The following is a 21,559-nucleotide window of genomic DNA, read 5'->3' as shown; positions in this document are numbered from 1 at the left end:
GCCACCCTGGTCCATCCCAGATCCTAGGGGTGAAATCTGAAGATGAGTTGGTGGAGTGAGAAATGCCAGAGTGACTGAGTGTTCCTCTGAAAACCGCCAACAGGATTTGAATGGCATTTGCTCGAGAGATGTTCAATTCTGTTTTCTGCCAAACGTGGGGTGGAGGAGATGATATCTGCTCAAGAAGGGAAGTAAGAGCCTCTGGGGACCCTCGAGGAGAACCATCCTCTGCCACACACGCTCACCTGCACCCAGAACCCACACACAGAACCCTGGCCCACACAGGTGTATGAGCAGACAGGGGGAGAGGGGCAGGGCTCACATGTGGTCTGAGCACTTGGGGTGCCAAATGCACACATGTGTGCTTTGCAAGCAGCAGGCACACACATGCACACATGGACACTGAAGCTTCGTGGGCGTGAATGCTCACATACGCATATAGATGGTGATGGACATTTAGCTTGCTTCCCTGTCTTGGCTATTGTGAACAGTGCTGCTATAAACACTGGGGTGCTTGTGTCTTTTTGAATTATAGTTTTCTCCGGATATATGTCCAGGAGTGGGATTGCTGGATCATATGGTAAGTCTATTAGTAGTTTTTAAAGGACTCTCCATACTGTTTTCTGTAATGGCTATACCAGGTGCATTCCCACCACTCAGCGAGATGTTTTCAGGGTTCATCTACATTGTAGCGTGTGCCAGGGCTTCATTCTTTTTATGGCTGAGTAATATTCCACTGATGGCCATTTGGGTTGTTTCCACCTCTGGCAACTGTGAATAGTGCTGCTATGAACATTCGAGTATAAGTTTTTGTTTAAACACCGTTTTTCCATTCTTCTGGCTGTATACCCAGGAGTGGAAATGCTGGGTCATATGGTAATGCTGCGTTTGATTTTGAGGAATGGGCAATCTTGCTTTAACTCCCATTCCTTTAATTACCATGGGATTAACATAACCTCCATACGAATATTGGACATTTGCATTTTCCATCTGCTTATTTTTCTACTGAGGTGTTAGAGAACCGTAGTTAGCCTTAGGTAAGAGGGGCTTCTGCCCTGTATTGATGCTGCTGAGGACCTGACTCTGACCCTCTCCTGTCCTACCCCATTCAAGGGATGAAGCATCCACAAAGCCAAGAGTATGTGTTGACCTTGAGTTTGCAGGCATCTTATAGACAACGCTGTACACGATCGCAGAATTCCCTGCACAGATGTCTCCAAGTCACTAGCAGGGCCTGAGAGTGCCCCTTCCCTGGGTCCACCCCCCCTGGCATGGACCCCTCTGTGGGAGTGATCTCCGCTAGGTGCGGTCAAGGAATGGCACATGTGTCGGGTGTAGTTATAGCTTTAGCATACACATGAGGCCCCTGGAAGTGCAGGATGGAGCCTGAGTGGGAGAAGGGGACAGTCCACTGGCCAGGGTCAGGCCTGGAGCACTCCATCTCTCTGCACACCACTGCATTCCAGTGTGGAAATCAAAAGAGTACGGGAATTCTCAGTTTCAATTTGGCTTTCCAGGTCAATATGGGGGTATGCTTCTCAATGTAAAGAGCTAGAACATACTTTATTTAACTGTGTGTTAACTTAAAATATCCAGTCTTATGTCATGTGAGCTTTCATTTGAACTCCACGAATGTTGGGGGTGGTGGACCTGAGTATTCATTTTTTTTCTTTTCCTCTCCCTTCTTCTTCTTCAGTTGAGATATAATTGATACATAACCTTAATTTCAAGTGTACAACATAGCGATTTCATATGAGTATCTTTCGCGAGTTGATCACCATAGTTAACATCCGTCACCATACATAGTTACAAAATATTCTTTTTTCTTGTGATGAGCACTTTCAAGATCCACTCTCTTAGCACTTGCAAATATGCAATACAGTGTTATTAACCACAGTGGCTAAGCTGTGCATGACCTCCCCAGGACTTATTTATTTTATAACCGGATGTTTTCTTTCTTCTTAATGATTTGTAAAAGCTCAACATTTTTTAGGGCCACAACTTCTACTTTGTGATTTGCCTCTAAGTTCAATTTAACAATGTTTTGTAATATTCAGAAATTACACTTTTTTTAGTGGTCATAATCCAATTACTTATTTTCTCCATGAAGTCTTCCAAGTAATTAAATTTCTGTCATTCTCACTGTATAAGGGCTTTGATGTTCTTTCTGATAGACTTTAATTTCCAATAAAAGAGCCTCTTTCAGACACATGCTCTGGGCAGCTCTGCCCAGTGTGCCTTTTCTTAGATCTAGATTTCTTAAGTGACATCTGAGTTTCTTGGTTTTGGAGTTTCATTTTGTTTTAGTTTTTGAAGACTTCAAGTCAGGCTTTGCTTCCCCCCCCTCACCCCCCATAGCATGAATCCCTCAGGGGACCTCACTGGAATTTCCCTAAGTTGAATATTCTTTTAGTTTTATTTGTGCAGGTTTAAGAGTTGGTGAACTATAGCCCGAGGGCCAAATCTGGCCCCCTGCCTGTTTCGGTAAATAAAGTTTTATTGAAACACAGCCATGGACACCACTTATACATCATTTAGGGCTGCTTTCACACTGGAATGGGATTTGAGCAGTCATGACATATTGTACAGCCCAAATGGCCTCAAGTATTCACTACCTGGCCCTTTACAGAAACAGTTGGCCCCCCTGTGCTAGGCTGACATGCAGCTTGTTTCTTGCTCCTGGTTTTCCTTTCTTTCTTCATGAAAAATAGGCATTCCTTCCTTACTGTCTTTTTGCTCCTGTTAAGTTCTGAACAGTCCTGACTAGTCTTTTATTTATGAATAGAATATCTTTGGACTCAACCAAGCACATTTTTGTTGTTTTTCTCTATTTTATATATCCTCAGAACTAAAATCTAAAATCTATTTTTCCCTTCCATTAAAAAAAAATAAATAAACTTAATTACTTCCCCCCCAAATTAAAAAAAAAAACCAAAAACAAACAAACAAGGGGGAGGGTATAGCTCAGTGGTAGAGTGCGTGCTTAGCATGCATGAGGTCCTGGGTTCAATCCTGAATACCTTTGTTTAAAAAAAAAATAGGCACACCTAATTACCTCCTCCCTCGCTAAAAAATTATTTTTCCCAAATTAAAATTTCAACAAACTTTCAAAACATTTAAATGATGATCCTCCATTTCTCTCGTCCTGTTGCTGCAGATGAGTAATCTCAGGGGCACACTCATTTATTTATTTACTCTCTCCTTCAAAGGGTCACTGGCTTGTGGGTTACTCCAAGTGCCACTAGATGGCGCATAAATCAAGACTCTCTCCACCACCGCCACCCATCCTTGTTTCAGTTGGAATTTGAGGATCTCAAGGCTGAGATCCTCTCCAAACCACGTGTCTCTCCAAACCTATTAACTCCTGATAAGCCGGGAAAGATTGCATTAGGACTACTTTCCTTAAAATAAAGTCCCATGTTCTAAATGAGTGCAAAATACTCAGAAATATTCCAATATAGATATATAGTTTTCCTGAGCTAGCAGGTTAATTGATTACAAAATGATAAAACTACCACCAATCCAGGATTTTACTGATGTCTCATTGTTTGAATTAAAACGATCAATAATTTCAGAGTTATTTTCCATTTGATTAACACAGGTGTATCCATTAGCACTGTGCCTGGGCCTGTAATACTATTAGGGGCCCCCCGAAATTGTGTTAATTTCAAGATCAGAAGAAATAAGTGAAACTTTAGGGTGAAAATTATATTTATCTTTATACCAACACAGTCCTAAAATGTAAAAATTTTAAATTTTTATAAAATTTAAATAAATGACAAAATTAATTATATTTAATTGGTTATAATTAATATTAACAAATTAAATAAATTTATCTAAATAAAAACTAAAACAATAAAATATAAATAAAAATTGAAAACAATTTTTAGGGAGGAAAGCAAGAGTGCCTAGAGCTCATGGAAGTCCTGATGTAGCCCTGGGTATTAAGTTTCCTAAAAGTGTTATTTTGTTCATTTCAGATGTTACAGACTGTAAAGGACTCTATAAATTCCTGGCCCACATCCCCTTGGCCCTTATTTCCTTTCTTACCAACCAGACTTTGAATTCCCTGTACACGTGGTAAGTTTGGAAATACTGGGAGATTAACGTCTTCTGGTTGAAACTTGAGCAAGATGATTGAGGGGGTTGGTGGATAAACACCCCAGTTCTCTCGCTTCCCTCTGGATCTCCCAGGTGGGATTAAATTCTAGTTGTCCATAGTGGTGCCAACTCAAGAATGTCCCTCGCCACCTAGCTCTACAAGGATTGAGTCATTGGCCACCCCAGCCACTGACCTTCAGCTCGCTCTGAAAGGAATTCAGGGTGGAGATCAGGAATGAAGCACTCTGTGCTCTAGGAAAACTGGCAGAACAGCCCTTCAGATAGTTAGATATTTTCAGGAGAAATTTTTATGAACCCAATTTCTTGCATCTTCCTCTACTTAGCACTAAAATTATTAACTAAGGTATCTGTGCCTTTGGCTAGCAGTAACCTTCTACTGAGAAGTGTGCTTGATTGCACCGACTCCTCCAAAATCACAGATATGCTGACTTCCCCTCCCCCCAACCCCTGCCCCCATCTTTTCCGAGCAGTTGCTCCTAGCTCTCTGAGAGTCTGTCTCCTGAGCTATAGTCCTTAGCAAGGTCCCAAATAAAACTGAAACTCACAGCTCTCACGTTGTGTGTTTTTATTTCAGTCAACAGTGGTGATTTCCCTGATAATGCACTTTTTATTATCTGTTTCTCTTCTCCACTCCCCCCCGCCCCACGTCTTTGTGGATGACGTTTCAGATAAACTATTTGCTTTTGAATTCTTGCCTCAGGATCTGTTTCTAGGGGAATTCAAACTAAAGCACTGAACTTCTTACCATCTTTCCCTGCCCCAAATATTGTATCTACTCCTCATAGGTTCCTGTGACTTTCTTTACTTTTTTAAAAAAATTGAAATATATCTGAAATATAACACTGTGTAAGTTTAAATGTACAACATGCTGATTTGCTACGTCAGTATATTGTATCATGATTACCATTGTAGCCATAGTTAGCATCTCTATCACATCACATAATTATCACTTATTTATTTTTTAGATTTTGGTTTTCATTTGTTTGAATTCCAACCAAAGGCTAAATACAATTGGAAACTGGTAAGCACTAAGTTTTTCTCCAAAGCAGTAGGATCATTCAGATTTACTCCAATAAAAGTATGCAACATTTTAGCAAAGCTTTTCTTCATTTAAAAGAAAAAACCCAAAACAAAAAAACTATACAGTAGTCTTTCCTTATGTTCATTGCACAAAGTGAGTTCTGCTTTTATAAATTTGACACTCTACTTTTCTTTTTTTTTTTTTTTATGATTTAAGGACCCAACATTGATACTACTTCAATTCTACTTCAATTATTTTTTATGGTGGGAATAATTAAGACCTAGTCTCTTATCAGGTTCGATGTTTATGATACAGTATTGTTACCTGTAGTCACTAAACAGTGCATTAGCTCTCTAGGACTTATTTATCTACTAGTTGCAAATTTGTACCCTTAAATGACATCTCTCCTATTCCCTGACTCAGTCCCCAGCCCCTGATAACCACCATTTCACTCTTTAAAATTTTTTTGAAAATTATTTATTTTAAATGGAGGTACTGGGGATTGAACCCAGGACCTCATGCATGCTAAGCACACACTTTACCTCTGAGTTATACCCTCCCAGTCCTCTTTATTTATTTATTTATTTCATAACAAGTTTGGCTTTTAGATTCCACACATAAAGTGAAATCATACAAGACTTTTCTTTCTCTGTCTGACTTACTTCACTTAGCATAATGTCAACCCATGTTGTCAAAAATGACAATATTTCTTTCTTTCTCACTGCTGAATAATATTCCATTGTGTGTATGTATCACATCTCTTTCATACATTCATCTGTCAGTGGGCACTCAGGCTGTTGCTATTTCTGTAGATTTTCTTGTCTAATTGAAGAGATGCTAGCTGAGTGATATTAGGAGAACAGTGACCTAACTTCTGAGTCCTCTTTCCTTTTTCTGTAAAACAGGGATAAATCTCCTATCTCTCTGGTACCTGATGCTTAGCAGAGCCTTATTACATTGTTCTATTCCATCTCCTCTGTCCCCGCCTCTCAGGCTCCTGAGAAGCAGCTGGAAAATGCCACCTGGCCGGTGACGGATTTCATGCTGGTGGGTTTCTCCAACCTCCCGGACCTGAGGACCACCCTCTTTGCACTGTTCTTCTTCACCTACCTGGTCACCCTCAGTGGCAATGTCACCATCATCACCATCATCCACGTGGATGGGACACTTCACACCCCCATGTACCGCTTCCTGGCCCTGCTGTCCCTTTCTGAGACCTGCTACACGCTGGTCACCATCCCCAATATGCTGGCTCACCTGCTCATGGAGAGCCAGACTATCCCCGTCCCCGGGTGTAGGGCTCAGATGTTCTTCTTCCTGGGCCTGGGGTGCAGCCACTGCTTCTTCCTTACCCTGATGGGTTATGACCGCTATGTAGCCATCTGCCATCCTTTGCGTTACTCGATGATCATAAGATCCACAGTTTGCCTCTGCTTGGGAGCCCTGGTTTTCTTCTTCGGGTTCTCCGTGGCCTTGATCGAGACCAGCCTGATCTTCTCCGCGCCCTTCTGTCGCGGCGACCGTGTGGAGCACTTCTTCTGCGACATCGCCCTGGTCCTGAAGCTCAGTTGCGCCGAAAGTGCCAGCAAAGTGCTGGCCATCTTCTTTCTGAGTATCCTCGTGGTGCTGGTCTCCTTCCTCCTCATCCTCCTCTCCTACGCCTTCATCGTCGCCGCGATCGTGAGGATGCCCTCGGCCGCCGGCAGGCACAAGGCTTTCTCCACCTGCACGGCCCACCTCACCGTGGTCATTGTGCATTTTGGCTGCGCCTCCATCATCTACCTGCGGCCCGAGTCTGGCGGAAACCCCAGCCAGGACCGCCTGGTGGCTGTGTTCTACACGGTGGTGACACCGCTGCTGAACCCGGTGGTGTACACTCTGCGTAATAAGGAGGTGAGGGTGGCTCTCAGGAGGACCCTGGCGCGAAGCCGCGGAGAATTTAAATAAATAGTTGCTTTACGTTCCCACTCTAGATTTTTCATGAACTTGTGTGCTGTCTGACACTCAGTTCCCCTTAAAAACTAAAAATAGACTTACCCTATGATCCAGCAATCCTACTCCTGGGCATATATTCGGAAGGAACTCTAATTCAAAAAGCTACATGCACCCTAATGTTCACAGCAGCATTATTCACAATAGCCAAGACATGGAAGCAACCTAAATGCCCCTCAACAGATGACTGGATAAAGAGGTTGTATATATATAATGGAACATTACTTACCCATAAAAAATGAATGAAACAATGCCATTTGCTGCAACATGGATGGACCTGGAGATCGTCATTCTAAATGAATTAAGCCAGAAAGACAAAGAAAAATACCATATGATATCACTTATATGTGGAATCTTAAAAAAAAAAAAGACACAAATGAACTTATTTACAAAACAGAAATAGACTTACAGACATAGAAAACAAACTTATAGTTACCAGAGGGGACAGGGGGTGGGGAGGGATAAATTAGGAGTTTGGAATTTGCAGATATTAACTACTATATGTAAAATAGATAAATAACAAGGTCCTACTGTATAGCACAGAGAACTATTTTCAACACCTTGTAATAGCCTATAATGAAACAACACGAAAAGGAATATATATATATATATATGTACAACTGAATCACTATGCTATACACCAGAAATTAACACAACAGTGTAAATCGACTATACTTCAATTAAAAAAAAAAGACAAATATTGTATGATTCTGCTTATATGAGGTGACTAGAGTGGTCAAATTCACAGGGAGATAAAGTAGAATAGTGGTTGCCAGGGGCTGGGAAGTTGTTTCTTGGCTATGAAGTTTCAGTTTTGCAAGATGAAACAGTTCTGGAGATGGATGGTGGTGATGGTTGCACAACAATCTGAATGTACTTAACACTTTACGGAACTGCACACTTAAGCACGGTTAAGGTGGCCAACTTTATGTAATGTGTAGTCTACCACAATTAGAGTTTAAAAGGTTAGGCTATGAGAGGCAGTCAATATTTGGAAGAGAAAGATTAATCTGTCCGGTAAATATCTTGGCGCTGAAAGATCTGACGGCATCTTCCTAGATAAGCGGAACCAGAAAGACTGGTACCGCTATACTAAATGCCACACAGCCGCCACACTCTCCTCCAACAGATAGCATCCTCTCCAAGGACACAGCCTAATGAGTCATCCATTCACAGCATTCTGTTTGAAATACAACGTCTGTCCTTCAAGCCCTGGAATGCCTTCTCATGGCCTGGCGACCTACAAATTAGAAAAAAAACCAAACAAACAAACCCCAAAAAACCTTTCTAATCTACATGCAAAACAAATGTTAAAGCCATAGTAAACAAAAGACTTCAGTAGGGGTGTGGGAAACACACAAAAGTCACTGAACTTAGCAATGAAAACATTTAGTTAGGCAGGCATTGGGAAGACTCCTGCCTCACTGTAAGTTCTTTGTCCATTGTCCTCCAAGGCTCTTGGCTCTGCCCTCTGGGAGGCTTCTCACTGGCTTCTGTTCCCCATCGCTATTTCTGAAGTGTTCTCATTTCATTTTGTGCTGGTATGATTTTGAGGACCTCATGGTACAACCTTGGGGCATTGTTTTATATGCCAGATAGTCATGGTCTTTTGCAGGCCAAGCTCATCCTCTGTGTCCCAGGGGTCATTAATCAGAGGAAAGGACTTTGATGATCTCTTCCCTTTTTGACATTTTCAGATCTATGCTTTCTCTAAAACACATAAATATGAGGACTGATGAGGATATGAAGGTCTGGTAAGTTTGCTGTTTCCCAAAATGTGAAGATCTTAATGGTAATGTTTTCTGCATGTGGCATGAAAGAAACCTTTGAATTACACAGGCAGAAATTTATTCCCTTTCCCAATTATCTTTCAAGGCTGCTGATTCCTTCAAGGAAAAATTTCACTTTGGTGCTACTGTATCTTTAAAAAAATTATTTATTTACCTAGCAGTGAGTGTGTAATACTTGTCTATATACACACATGTATGAAATTACATAATTTTATTTTTAAAGCATCATACAGTAGATTTAAAAAACTGAAGTATAGTTGATTTACAATATATTGTGTTAGTTTCAGGTATACAACAAAGTGATTCAGTTTTTACATATATATACATTTTCTGATTCTTTTCCATTAAAGGTTATTACAAGATATTGAATATAGTTCCCTGTGCTATAGAGTAAATCCTTGTTGTTCATCTATTTTATATACAGTAGTGTGTATCTATTAATCCCATGCTGCCAATTTATCCCTCACCTCTTCCCCTTTGGTAGCCATACATTTGTTTTCTATGTCTGTGAGTCTGTGTCTGTTTTGTAAGTAAGTTCATTTGTAACTATTATTAGTTACAAAAATAATTTATAAAAAATTATTATTATTTTTTAGATTCCACATAAAAGTGATATCATATAATATTTGTCCCTCTCTGTTTGTCTTTCTTCACTCAATAGGATAATCTTTAGGTTCATCTATGTTGCTGCAAATGGCAATATTTCATTCTTTTTCATATTCAACTACATTTTCTTTATCCAGTCATCTATTGATGGACACTTATGTTGTTTCCATGGCTTGGCTATTGTAAATAGTGTAAAGTAGATTTTTTTGTCTATAGTTCAATGAATTTTAATACATGCCACCATAATCATAGTCTGAGAACAGAACAGCTCCATCCCCCTAAAAAACTCCCTGTGCTACCTGCCCCCTTTATAGTCACACTTTCCCTATCACCTGGCAACCATTGATCTGTCCTCCCTCACCATGGTTTTGTCACTGGGAGGCTATCATATCAATGGAATCATATACTATGTTACCTTTTGAAATTGGCTTTCACTCAGCATAATTTTTTTTGAGCTTGTGGATAGAGAATACTTTCCTCCCAAGTTTTATTGAGATATAACTGATGCATGACATTGTATAAGTTTAAGGTATACAACATAATGACTTATTATTTGTATTTATTGTGAAATGATCACAATACATTCAGTTGACATTCACCACTTCATTTAGTTATAAATTGTTTTTCTTGTGAGAACTTTTAAGATCTACTCTCTTAGCAGCTTTCAAATACACAATGCAGTATTGTTAACTGTAGTCACCATGTTGTACAGTATTACATCCCCAGGACTTATTCATAACTAGAAGTTTGTACTTTTTGACTACTTTCACCCATTTCCCTCACCCCCTGCCTCTGGCAACCACTAATTGTTCTCTGAGTATAATTATTTTGAGTTTCATCCAAGTTATTGTGTTGCCATATTGTGTCCTTTTATTGCTGAGCAGGGTTCTATGGTATGAACAGTTTAACTGTTTACCTATTGAGGGACATTTTGGTTTCTCCAGTTTTTGGCTATTACCTATAAAGCCCCAGTGAACAATCACGTGCAGGTTTCGAGTAACTTCCATTATTCAAAGCCCTCTCTGGTTTTTCAACTCACTTAGGATAAAATCCAACTAAGTGTGGGGGGATCTGGGTGGGCCCAACACTACATCCTGTGATAGGCATGGGGGAGCCAGGTGGTTGAAGCATAGTACCCATTGTTAAGGTGCTCCCAGTCTGGAGGCCCAGGCAGCACTGCTTGGGTTCATATTCTGCCTCTACCTCTTACAAACCTGTGCAACCTTGGGCAAGTTCCTTAACCTCTCTGTGTTTCAGTTTCTTCATCCATAAAATGGAAATATTGATAACACATTTCCTTTACAGGGCTCTTGTGAGGATTAAATGAGTTAACATCTCGAAAGGGCATAGAACAGCCCCTTGCACATAGTAAGTGCTTGACATCAGGTAATAGTCACTATCTCACTATTGGCTCTGGGTGTTTATATGGGCCTAAAAGTCCCTTCTAGGAAGTTTGCATTTTACCCTGTTAATTATTGGTGGGGAGAGTGGGGTTGAGATGGTAGGTGGTAGTGGGGAGAGGGACAAGTTTGGAAATTGTTGGAAAAATCCAGAGCAGCTCTCACAGAGTGGCAGGTATGAGTGGGTTCAAGAGGAAATAGGAGGAGGGCTCACGGAGACAGCAAGTAGATAACTCATTGGAGGAATTTTGCTAAAAAGAGTAGCAAATGGACAGTAACAGGCAGAGAATGTGGGGTCAACGAAGGTTTTTTTGTTTTTAATTTTTTTTTTTTAAAGCGGGTGAAATGAAAACCTAGGAATGATTCAACAGGAAATAAAATTAGCGATGGGGTGGTATCCTCGGAGGGAAATTCCAGAAGTTGACAAGGGATGGTAGCCAGTGTAGAAGTGGCAGGATTTGTCTTGGAGGGAAGCAGGGCGCTTGGTACCAGATTACTCCCCCTTTACTGATGGGGAGATCATTTTCCAGGTGTCAGAGAGCTGTAATGTGGTGGAACACAGGCTGAAACCATGACCACTCAGAGCGTTCATTCCCCAGCACTGGGAGCAGGGAAAATTCCAAGGGTGCTGGAAGCCCGCAAGGCCTAAGGGGGTGGGGGCAACAGCCGAGGCGGGCCTACGAGAGAGAGGGCGGGGCCTCTATCTTTGCAGAGGTGAAGGGGCTGGTGTGCAAGGCGGCCGGGCTTGGACGGCCCGGAATCTGCAGACCTGCAACGTGGGACCAACGAAGAGCCGCGGAAGGCGGATCCGCGAGGGTGCCGGCTACTGGAAGAGCCGAGGGGCGTGGCCTCCTGTAAAGAAGCGCGTGAAGTCTGCAGCGCTAGCCAATGAGAAGAGAGGGAAGGCGGGGCCTGTGCAAGAGGCGGCCAGTAGAGACAGTGCTCTTATAGGAGGTGCTGGTGTCCTGGAGCTTGGCTACGGCTCGGCGCACGCGCGTCGGGCCCGGACTGCGGAGCGCCGGTGATCCAAATGGGCAAAAGGCAAGGCCACAGGTTCGAGGCCCCGCCCCTTCAGGCCGTGCGGCCAGTCACGTGACACGAAGAGCGCCGAATTCCTCCGGAGTCAGCACCATTTCCTGTAGGTGAATGTTGAAGTACCCCGGGGGTCGGAGAAGCATCCTAATGCGACTTGACATCGACTCGCGGCCCGGGGTCGGGGGTCAGGCTTGGGCTCGGGCGGTCGCGACGGGGCGGTTCCTGGCTTGAAGGAGAGGGTCGCGCGTGCTAACTTGGGGGCGTGGCCTCGGTTCTTCTGGTGACGTAGGCGTGGGGTGGGCTCTCTCCGAGCGCTGAGATTCCGATCTTTGATGTAAAAGAGAGGCGGAACTTCCCGCCGATCCATTGAGAAGCAGGTAAGCGGGAAAATAACTATTCTGAGGCATTGTCGCCGCCTTGACCTTTGGTAGCCCAGTTTAGTTGGTCGTGACGTAAAGGGGGGCGTCCTGGCGTTGCAAGAAGCTTGGCCTGGTCCCCGAGAGGCGTGGCCTGACCCGGAGCCTAAACGTGTAAGGGGCGTGGCCCAGGATCCAGGCTGAGAGAGGAGGGCGTGCCCTTCTCTGGATAAAATTGTCGCGCCCAGGTCTTGGCACTACCCTTTCTCCCTTAGGTGCAATTTCATGGAGACTTCCACGTCCGCCTCCCCTGCAGGGGGCTTCTTCCCCTCTTTCCTGCTCCTGGCCTTCGGGACGCTAGTGGCCGCTCTGCTGGGCGCCGCGCACCACCTGGGGCTCTTCTATCAGCTGATGCACAAGGTGCGGGGGAATACAGGGCCGGGGGCAGCCAAAGGAGTGGATGTCCAGCGCTCTTTCCAGCCAACCCATTTTTGCAGGCAGGGAAAGTGAGGCCGAACTAATCCACGGTCCTGTCGCCATTGTGCTTACAGGGCCCTGGACTTTGCCTCTAGGAAGAGATAGCAGGGAAGTTACAGCTGCTCGGGCACTCGACATCCCGCCCACCCCCTTCCTAAGGGGCCCCGAGCCCTTTTCACAGAGCAGTGCTCACTAACACGGTGAGGTCAGAGTGCTGAAGGCAGGCACCAGAGAATGTGGCCATGACAGTTTTGTGACAGTTGCTGTCTGCTGAGCTGAACGCTTTAGGGATTTTCCCCCATGTACCCAACACGTCCCTGAATAGATGCTCTTGTTTCTGTCTTCCCTTTCCACAAGAGGAAACAGAGGCTTAGAGAGGTCGTGTGATAGCTTGCTTTCAGTGACCCGTTTGGGGAAGAGCTGACCCCACAAACCTATCTCTGAACTACTTACCCAGACTCCCTCTTTAGTCTTTCCTTGCCTCGCCTGGAGCAACCTTTACCCCTTCCCCTCTTCCTCTCCTAACCAGAAGTAAGGCTGCCACTAGCCTTGAGGACTTGTGGAGATTTAAGGCAAAGGCCTCTGGTGTGCAGGGCTACGCAGAAGCTGGGGCTGGGAGGCCCAGCACTGTCGGTAATAGCAGGCTGCTTCCGTGCCAGGCACATGGCAGCTGGCAGTTTGGTAGCTGGGCCTGGCGCAGTGAGTGGGAAGGAGTCTGGTAGACTGGAGTCAGCAGTCATGTTACAAGACCCATATACTGGAGGGCATGCCGTCTGGAGTCCCAGCAGATGGCCCCTGGCCAAACTCCCCTGGGTTCTGTGGATCCATCTTCCCTCACGTCTCTCCCTGATTGCTCCACCATCCCTGAGGCAGGCAGTGTGACAGGGTGCAGTGCTTTAAGAGCATTGCTTCTATGGGACTTTGAATCTTGCTCAGGCGAGTCTTGGTCTCGGGAGCTGTAAAAGGATATGATAAGAAGATCTGGTAAGATAACGTGTCCTGCTCTGGGCATGGTGTATAGTATTGTATGTGCCTAATCAACGCCAAGCTTCCCCTGACCTTCGCCCCTGTGCCTGCCTGCCTTCCTGGAGGAGAGGCACCGTCCCTCTCCCCGCCTGCCCTGGTCCCCTTGCCGTGGTACTTGACAGTGTTGCTCCTCCCCCTCTTTGGGCCCAGGTGGACAAAGCAAGCATCCGGCATGGCGGGGAGAACGTGGCAGCCGTGCTCAGGGCCCACAGTGTGCGGTTCGTTTTCACGCTGGTTGGCGGGCACATTTCCCCACTGCTGGTGGCCTGTGAGAAGCTGGGCATCCGCGTGGTGGACACCCGCCATGAAGGCACAGCTGTCTTTGCTGCGGATGCCGTGGCCCGCCTGACTGGTGAGTGTGGAGTGGAGAGGGCTAGGGGCTGGTCAGACTGGGATGTCTCTGAGGGGCAGGAGTTTTTTGTGGTGGCCAGGAGGGTGGGCACAGCTGTGACAGGGTTTGTGTTCTAGGGACAGTGGGCGTGGCAGCAGTGACGGCAGGTCCCGGCCTCACCAACACAGTGACGGCAGTGAAGAATGCCCAGATGGCCCAGTCCCCAGTGCTGCTTCTGGGTGGGGCTGCCAGCACCCTGCTGCAGGTGCCCTATCCTTGTGGGGGGTGGTGGTGGCGGCAGGGGCCCCAGGGAGCCTGGAATTTCTTATGTGTTGACTCCCTGGACTCCTGTCTCCATCAGAACCGGGGTGCGCTCCAGGCTATCGATCAGATGTCCCTGTTCCGGCCACTTTGCAAGTTTTGTGCTTCTGTGCGGAGGGTGCGGGATATCATCCCAACCCTGAGGGCTGCGATGGCTGCTGCTCAGTCAGGCACCCCAGGTAGGTGGCAGGGCAGGGGCTGGGCAGTGGTCAGGGCTCGGGCCTGGGAGCCAGGAGGCACAGCAGGCTCAGTGTTCTCCGTGTCCATGCAGGCCCGGTGTTTGTGGAACTGCCTATTGACGTGCTGTACCCTTACTTCATGGTTCAGAAGGAGATGGTGCCAGCCAAGCCACCCAAGGGCCTCATAGGTCGAGGGGTCTCCTGGTAAGTAGCTCCATACCTCCCCTGCCCTCCCCATCGCCTGGCTTCTCCTGAAACCTCCTGCCAGCACCCATTCCTCCTTTGACTTATTCATTGATCTGCACATCAATTAAGAAGAGCCAGCCACAGGAAGAGCATTCCAGATAGAGGGAATAGCATATGCAAAGGTCCTGAGGCAGGAATGAACTTGGTGGGTAGGGAAAGCACACTGGCCCATGTGGCAGCAGCAGGTGAGCAAAGGGGAGAGGGGCAAGGGCTGAGCTCAGAGCAGCCAGCAGGGGGCCACTGGGTGGACCTGGGGCTTGGTTTTTAATTTGCGATCCATTGAGGAGCATTACAGGGCCTTAAGCATTGGCATCGGATACTGTGCTTAAGGTTTTTATTATATTCTGTCCGGCTATTGCTGGAGAGTGGACTTCGGGGTTGGTGGGAGCTGGGAAGCCAGGGAGGAGATGTGGCGGTCACTGGGCTGAGAAGGGATGGTGGCCTGGGATCTGGGCAGAAGCTGTGAGTGGTGAGTGGCCAGGATCTCAGAGACAGCAAAGCAGTTAGGCTGGCCTGGGACAAGCTCCAAGGTTTTCCTGGAAGAGCTTCAGATTTCAAGTGGGGGCTTCGTAATATAGAAAAGGGTTCCAGGTAGTGGCATGGCCTGAGCAGAGGTATGTGAAAGGGATCTGTTTTTGGTCACCACTGAGGTGAACCTGGCTGAAACAGGGCACATGAAGGAGAATCAGTTCTCCTCCTGCTTCCCCTCTGTCCCTCCCCTTTGCCTGTTGTCACCCCTCTGCCTTCCACTTGCAAATATTTAATGAGTGCCGCTAAGTGCTAGGTACCAGGATAGGTGTGAACAGGACAGACAGGTCCCTGCACCCTGGGGCATGTGAGAATTGCTTTGAGGGCCAGCTCTAGAAATAACCAGTTTACTCACGTGTCTTTTATGGCAACCCTTTGAGTTAATAAGGCTCAGAGGTATTATGCCTATTTCATAGATTGGGTAACTGAGATCCAGGTGCTGAATGACTTGCATGAAGTTGTCCAGCTTGTTAATGGCAGACTAGGATTCAGCCTGGAGGAGGCTTCAAGGCTTTATCCACAGAGCTGTGTTCCAGTGAGGGACATGAAAGTCCAGAGAGATGGGTTCAAATCACAGGACTGCCACTAACTAGCTGTGTTAACCTTGAAGTGATGATTCAACTTCTTTTCTTTTCCCCCCTCTTCCAATTTTATTGAGCTGAAATGGACATGCTGTGTGAGTGTGAGGGGTACAGCACAATGATCTGACTTCCAGGTATTGTGATTAAACCCTTCTCAACCTGAGCTTCCTTATCTGTAAAATGCATAAACGTTGCCCGCTTTTCTCTCTAGACTAAGATTCTGCGAAGAATGAAATGAGATCATTTTGATAGTAGAATGTAGATGGTGAAGTAGAAAAGAACTAATGATCATTATCTTAAATAAGAACAGGGCTGTGTCCAGAGTCACATCAAGAGTAAGGCAAGGTGTCTCCCAGCCCTCCGCCAACATGATTAGGGAACCAGAAATAGAGAGGGGGGATTCAGGAGTCCTGAACACATAGGAAGTGGTCACCGACCATATCAGGTAGGCTGAATTTTGAAGCAGTTTTGTTCTGTGGCTGTGACAGCCTTTTTGCTCCTTGGCCTTCCTGACTCCACCCCTCAACCTCCTCCGCTTCTCCTCCTCCTCTCTTTGGGCCGTCCCATCTCTGCTCCCTGCCCTGCTGCCTCATGCCTCGCCATTACTTTCCATGTGAGGGTTCCTTATGCCTCCAGCCTTGGCCTCTTCTCATTTTCTGCAGTCTTTACTCCTCCTCAGAAGAGAAACAGAGGCTTCAGGCTCTGACTAGTTCCAGCCAGCGCCCACACTTGCGTGTTTTTGGCTGCATTGGGTTTCCTTGAGGGCATGGGTGAGCCAGATTTAATCTGTGTGTCTCCAGGGCCCTGCACAGGGCCTCAAGGAAAGTCAGGACCCTGTGACTGAGTGAGAAAGGAGATGTCAGAGGCTGGAGAAAGGCAAGAGGATGGACGATGTTACCAATTCCCATTAATTGAGTATTTTGCAAGGTGCTTTGTGTCCTGAGTGGATAGATCACTGAACTGTGGGGGAGATGTTCTCATTTACATTTTACGGAGGAGGAAGCTCAGAAAGGTTAAGTCATTTGTGCAAAGTCACACAGGAAGCAGCAGAGCCAGGGCTCAAGCTCACCTCTGTCTGACCCCTCGCCCCTGGCCCGGATCCTGGTGCTCCATGCTGGTGTCACTTGTTTCTGAGGGACTGTCCCTGGTTGGGGTGGTCACCAGAAGCTTCTGAGGGGAAACAGGCCACTGGACACTCAGCCGGGGTCTGGCTGTCCCTGGGCCGTTGCCCATCCACCTCTGCTCCTGTCCTACTGCCCTCCGGATCCCTTTCCTGGCCCTTCTCCTTCAGCTTCTGGAACCCTGCTAATTACTCTTGGTAACTGCATCTTCTCTCCCCTTTGTAGGTACTTAGAGAATCACCTGGCCAACCTCTTTGCAGGAGCCTGGGAGCCTCAGCCTGAGGGGCCCCTGCCACTGGACATCCCCCAGGCTTCCCCCCAGCAGGTGAATTGCCTCTCTTCCCTGGCCAGGGACCCCACCTGCAGAATGACTTCTCCCTGAGTCACTACTGGGGCTGTGATCTTGGGGCTGATGGTGACTCCGGGTCAGCTATTTGAACCCCACGTTTTGCCCCAGGTTCAGCACTGTGTAGAGATCTTGAGCCGGGCCAAAAGGCCCCTTATGCTGCTCGGGAGCCAGGCTGTGCTGCCCCCGACACCTGCAGACAAACTTCGGTGAGAAGCCCCTGCCTTGCCCTTACTGTCAGATCTGTGGTCCCCTGCTGCCCTGGGATGGGGGGCAGGCCCTTTGCCACACTCACCTCTGTTCTGGTTTGACCCCTAGGGCTGCTGTGGAGACCCTGGGCGTTCCCTGCTTCCTGGGGGGGATGGCTCGGGGGCTGCTGGGCCGCAACCACCCCCTCCACATCCGGCAGAACCGCAGCGCCGCCCTGAAGAAGGCAGATGTCGTTGTCCTAGCAGGTGGGCCTCATCCTACCCACCCCGTCCCTTCCCTCCCTCTAGGCATATCCCTGTGTAATCCTGCCCCTCCTAGGGGGGTCCCGGCTGGCACCCCACCCTCATAATTGTCCACCCTCTTATCTCTCACCCCACCCCCTCCCGGACCTGAAATCCAGGTGAACTCTCAGGCTACACTTGTGTGCTGTCACCCAGCTTTGCACAAAGGAGGATGCACAGGTCGTGGGTGCCTGCAGCCCTTTAGGGACCGCATTTGTCCATGTTACACAGCAGTGACACAGCATGTCCACCTACAGTGTATATGTTTTTACATAAAGTGCTCTGAATCCTGCCAGACATGCCATAGTTGTATCAGTTAGCTTAAAACTCAATGGCTTAAAATGCACTTACTGTTCATCAAGAACCTCCTGTGGGAGTTAGGGGGTCGTTTTTCTCATTTTGGTGGTGCTCATTCCTGAGTCTGCAGTCAGGAGGCAGGAAGGCGTCTGGGCTGACCCAGGCTCTGGACACTTGGGGGTCATCTGGCTGTAGGCTGGGCTAGCGTGGCCTCTGCTGGGTAAGTGAATCCTCTCACTCTTCCCTACCTCCTCCTCTGTATTTCTCATCATCCAGCAGGCTAGCTTGGGCTTGTTCACTTTGGTGGGTGATGAGAAACTTGGAGGGCTGAGGAAGCAAGGTTATTTGAGAGAGAGAGAGAGAGGGAGAGGAAGCTGCAAGGCTCCTTGAAGCCTGGTCTTAGGAACGCATGCCATCACTTCTGAGACATCCTGTTGGCCAAAGCACGTCCTGAGACCCGCCGAGGATCAAGGGGTTGGGAGCTGCAAAGTCTCATTGCTGGTGACACTGGTACACAGAGACCTTTCTGCATTCAGTCTACCACGGTGCATTAAGTAAGGTGGTGGGCACTCCCCAGGATGCTGGCCCTTCATCCACTGAGACCTCACCCCCTGTCCCCTACCCCAGGAATGGTGTGTGACTTCCGCCTGTCCTATGGCCGTGTCTTCAGCCGCAGCAGCAAAATCATCGTTGTCAACCGTAACTGGAAGGAGATGTTGATCAACTCGGACATGTTCTGGAAGCCCCAGGAGGCTGTGCAGGGTGAGTCCCTAACAGCCCCCACACATACGAGCTCTTCCCGGTCCCTCTCCACCTGGCCTGAGCTGCAGCAGGGGGCACACAGTTGGCCAGAGACATGTATTTGGCTCTCAGACTGATGGGTGCTTCTATGTGAACAAGTCGTAGGGTGTGCACCAGAGGGAAGGCCGGGGATGTGCATGTGTGCGCTGCCTCTAGAGCCTGCCCTGAGGGCTCTCTATTGTCCTGTCACGGCCCCTCCTCCCCTGTGCAGTCCCCTCCCATGACCTTTCCATGCCCTGCTTTGCCCAGTGTTCTGAGGATGTTGACTCTACCCTACAGGGTAGGCGACAAGGGAACTTGTGCCAAGCAGAGAAGTGGCACCATTGTGCATTCATGTTTGGCAAGGTCCCCTGTAGCAACTGGTGGGCAGCAAGTTGGAGGGGGCCAGGTGGAGGCAAGGGGGCTCTTAGGTGCAGGACAGAAACGACGAGGGCTGGAGTGGGGATGGACAGGGATGAGAAACTAAACTTCTCTGATCCTCTGTGTGATCATGCCTGAAATGGAAATGGTGAAAAATACTTCACCACTGGCTTGTTTATTTGTTCACTCTGTAAGCACTCTGCCTGCCTGTGCTTAGAGACGTGCTTGGAGGTTGGACGTGTTTTCAGTGGCATGTTTCAGAGACACAATTGACAGGACTACGTCTTCTAGGGTGTGAGGGGAAGGCAGGAAATGAGGCTGGTGTGAGTTTCTAACCTGCTTTGTGCTCCCTAAACCTCGCTTCCTTGGCCTCGCTCTCCCTGTCCCCCCGGTTGCCCTAACCTGATTCTGGTGGGCTCCGGGGTGTGTTTTCACCTGTTCTGCCCTAGGAGCTCCCCTGGCCTGCCTCCTTGCCTCCCGCTCAGATGCCGCTGTTGGCTGCCTGTTGCCTTTGGGCCTCTGCTGCTGGAAGGGCAGGAGGAGGCCACCTCCCTGCAGCTGTGCCCTCTTCCTTCCCCAGGAGACGTGGGCTCCTTCGTGGTCAAGTTGGTGCAGGGCCTTCAGGGCCAGACATGGGCCTCAGACTGGGCAGAGGAGCTTCGGCAGGCTGACCACCAGAAGGAGCAGACCTTTCGGTACAGGCTGGCTGGAGCGGGCTTGGGGGGTTGTGGGTTCCTGGCAGGCCGTGCTGCTGGCTCCGCTGATCTGTGCTGCTCTGTCACAGGGAAAAGGCGTTGATGCCCGTAGCCCAGCACCTTAACCCAGTGCGGGTGCTGCAGCTGGTGGAGGAGACTCTGCCCGACAATTCAGTTCTGGTGGTCGATGGTGGGGACTTCGTGGGCACTGCCGCCCACCTGGTGCAGCCCCGTGGCCCCCTGCGCTGGCTTGATCCTGGTAAGGAAGGGCCTATGCCTGGGGCAGCTTGCACCATCCTCGGCCCCTTCATACCCATCTGCTCTTGGTTCTCCTAGGGGCCTTCGGGACTCTGGGGGTTGGTGCAGGATTTGCACTCGGGGCCAAACTATGTCGGCCGGATGCTGAGGTGAGTCAGAGTGCACTGGGGGCGGGAGGCTTGCTGCTTTCCAGGCTGTGAGCCACCCCAACCATCCTTGGTACTTCCTCAGGTCTGGTGCCTCTTTGGGGATGGAGCCTTTGGCTACAGCCTCATCGAATTTGACACCTTTGTCAGACACAAGGTGACTGGGCTGACCCAAGGGAAGCTCAGAGCCTGGGGTTCTGGGAGATGTCATCAGGGGTGAGGTGGGCTGGGAAGGGAGCTGTTTACCTGGCAGAGGTCCTGTCCCTGTCTTTGTCCTGTGGCTGGCCAAGCCTTGGGACTGAAGGCAGCGGCCTGGCTGCATCCTGTCCCTGCAGATCCCAGTGATCGCCTTGATAGGGAATGATGCTGGCTGGACTCAGATTTCTCGGGAGCAAGTGCCCTCTCTGGGCAGCAATGTGGCCTGTGGCTTGGCTTACACTGGTGAGAGGCCTGGGAAGGATGGGGAGGTGGAAGCTGTTTCAGGCCTGGCTGAGGGTCAGTTCCTCTCCTGGGCAGGCTGTTTGGTGGGTGGGGTTCTGCCACCATCTGACTTGACCTCCCCTTTTAGATTATCACAAGGCAGCCATGGGACTGGGGGCCCAGGGCTTGCTGCTTTCACGAGAGAGTGAGGATCAGGTGATCAAGGTGTTGCGTGATGCCCAGCAGCAGTACCAAGATGGCCACTCGGTCGTCATCAACATCCTCATCGAGAGGACAGACTTCCGAGATGGCTCCATTGCCGTGTAGGGTCTTGTGGGTCAGTGCCCTTGGCTCCCTTCCCACCGCTGGACTGTGCCTAGCTGGTTTGAAGTCTCATCCTTGCCTGCCCTGGGCCTATCCCATGAGGCCCAGTGACTACAATCCTCCCTGATGACAGGGAGGGACTGGAGGGGGTCAGAGCTCAGGGAGGCTCCCTGGCAGCACTGGAGAGCCCTTGGGCCTTTTTCTGTGGGCCCAACCGTGCTCTCTCCCCTTCTCTCTCACACACTGAATAAAACACCTCTGGTCCACGTGAGCCCAAGTACTTATCCCA

The 21,559-nt window shown here is 48.3% G+C and overlaps 2 protein-coding genes across 2 annotated transcripts; both read left to right on the top strand.

The window, feature by feature from the left end:
• Positions 1–1,523: 1,523 nt before the first annotated feature.
• LOC116148528 (olfactory receptor 10T2) lies at positions 1,524–11,956 on the top strand. The gene is made up of 3 exons (XM_064479571.1): positions 1,524–1,529; positions 6,137–7,063; positions 11,699–11,956. The coding sequence occupies exons 1-3, from the start codon at positions 1,524–1,526 to the stop codon at positions 11,954–11,956; spliced, it is 1,191 nt and encodes a 396-aa protein (XP_064335641.1).
• Positions 11,882–21,554, top strand: ILVBL (ilvB acetolactate synthase like). The gene is made up of 16 exons (XM_010998912.3): positions 11,882–12,069; positions 12,598–12,742; positions 13,976–14,177; positions 14,294–14,421; positions 14,518–14,656; positions 14,749–14,860; positions 17,358–17,457; positions 17,590–17,687; positions 17,797–17,933; positions 18,894–19,028; positions 20,008–20,122; positions 20,212–20,381; positions 20,459–20,529; positions 20,612–20,683; positions 20,862–20,967; positions 21,095–21,554. The coding sequence occupies exons 2-16, from the start codon at positions 12,608–12,610 to the stop codon at positions 21,271–21,273; spliced, it is 1,899 nt and encodes a 632-aa protein (XP_010997214.1). The 5' UTR covers positions 11,882–12,069; positions 12,598–12,607; the 3' UTR covers positions 21,274–21,554.
• Positions 21,555–21,559: the final 5 nt, after the last annotated feature.

This window comes from Camelus dromedarius, chromosome 27 (assembly GCF_036321535.1).
Source record: "Camelus dromedarius isolate mCamDro1 chromosome 27, mCamDro1.pat, whole genome shotgun sequence".
In the NCBI taxonomy this organism is placed as follows: domain Eukaryota; kingdom Metazoa; phylum Chordata; class Mammalia; order Artiodactyla; family Camelidae; genus Camelus; species Camelus dromedarius.
Note: the sequence above shows the minus strand (reverse complement) of the source record. Positions and strands in the feature narration are given on the sequence as shown.

What these genes read in the sequence shown, in the direction of transcription:
- ILVBL (XM_010998912.3), top strand. Translation starts at nt 12,608, where the DNA reads ATGGAGACTTCCACGTCCGCCTCCCCTGCAGGGGGCTTCTTCCCCTCT. An exon ending in TATGTCGGCCGGATGCTGAG is followed by an intron (nt 20,530 to 20,611) that starts GTGAGTCAGAGT and finishes GTACTTCCTCAG; the next exon opens with GTCTGGTGCCTCTTTGGGGA. An exon ending in CTGTGGCTTGGCTTACACTG is followed by an intron (nt 20,968 to 21,094) that starts GTGAGAGGCCTG and finishes CTCCCCTTTTAG; the next exon opens with ATTATCACAAGGCAGCCATG.
- LOC116148528 (XM_064479571.1), top strand. An exon ending in TGGCTCTCAGGAGGACCCTG is followed by an intron (nt 7,064 to 11,698) that starts GCGCGAAGCCGC and finishes CGGAATCTGCAG; the next exon opens with ACCTGCAACGTGGGACCAAC.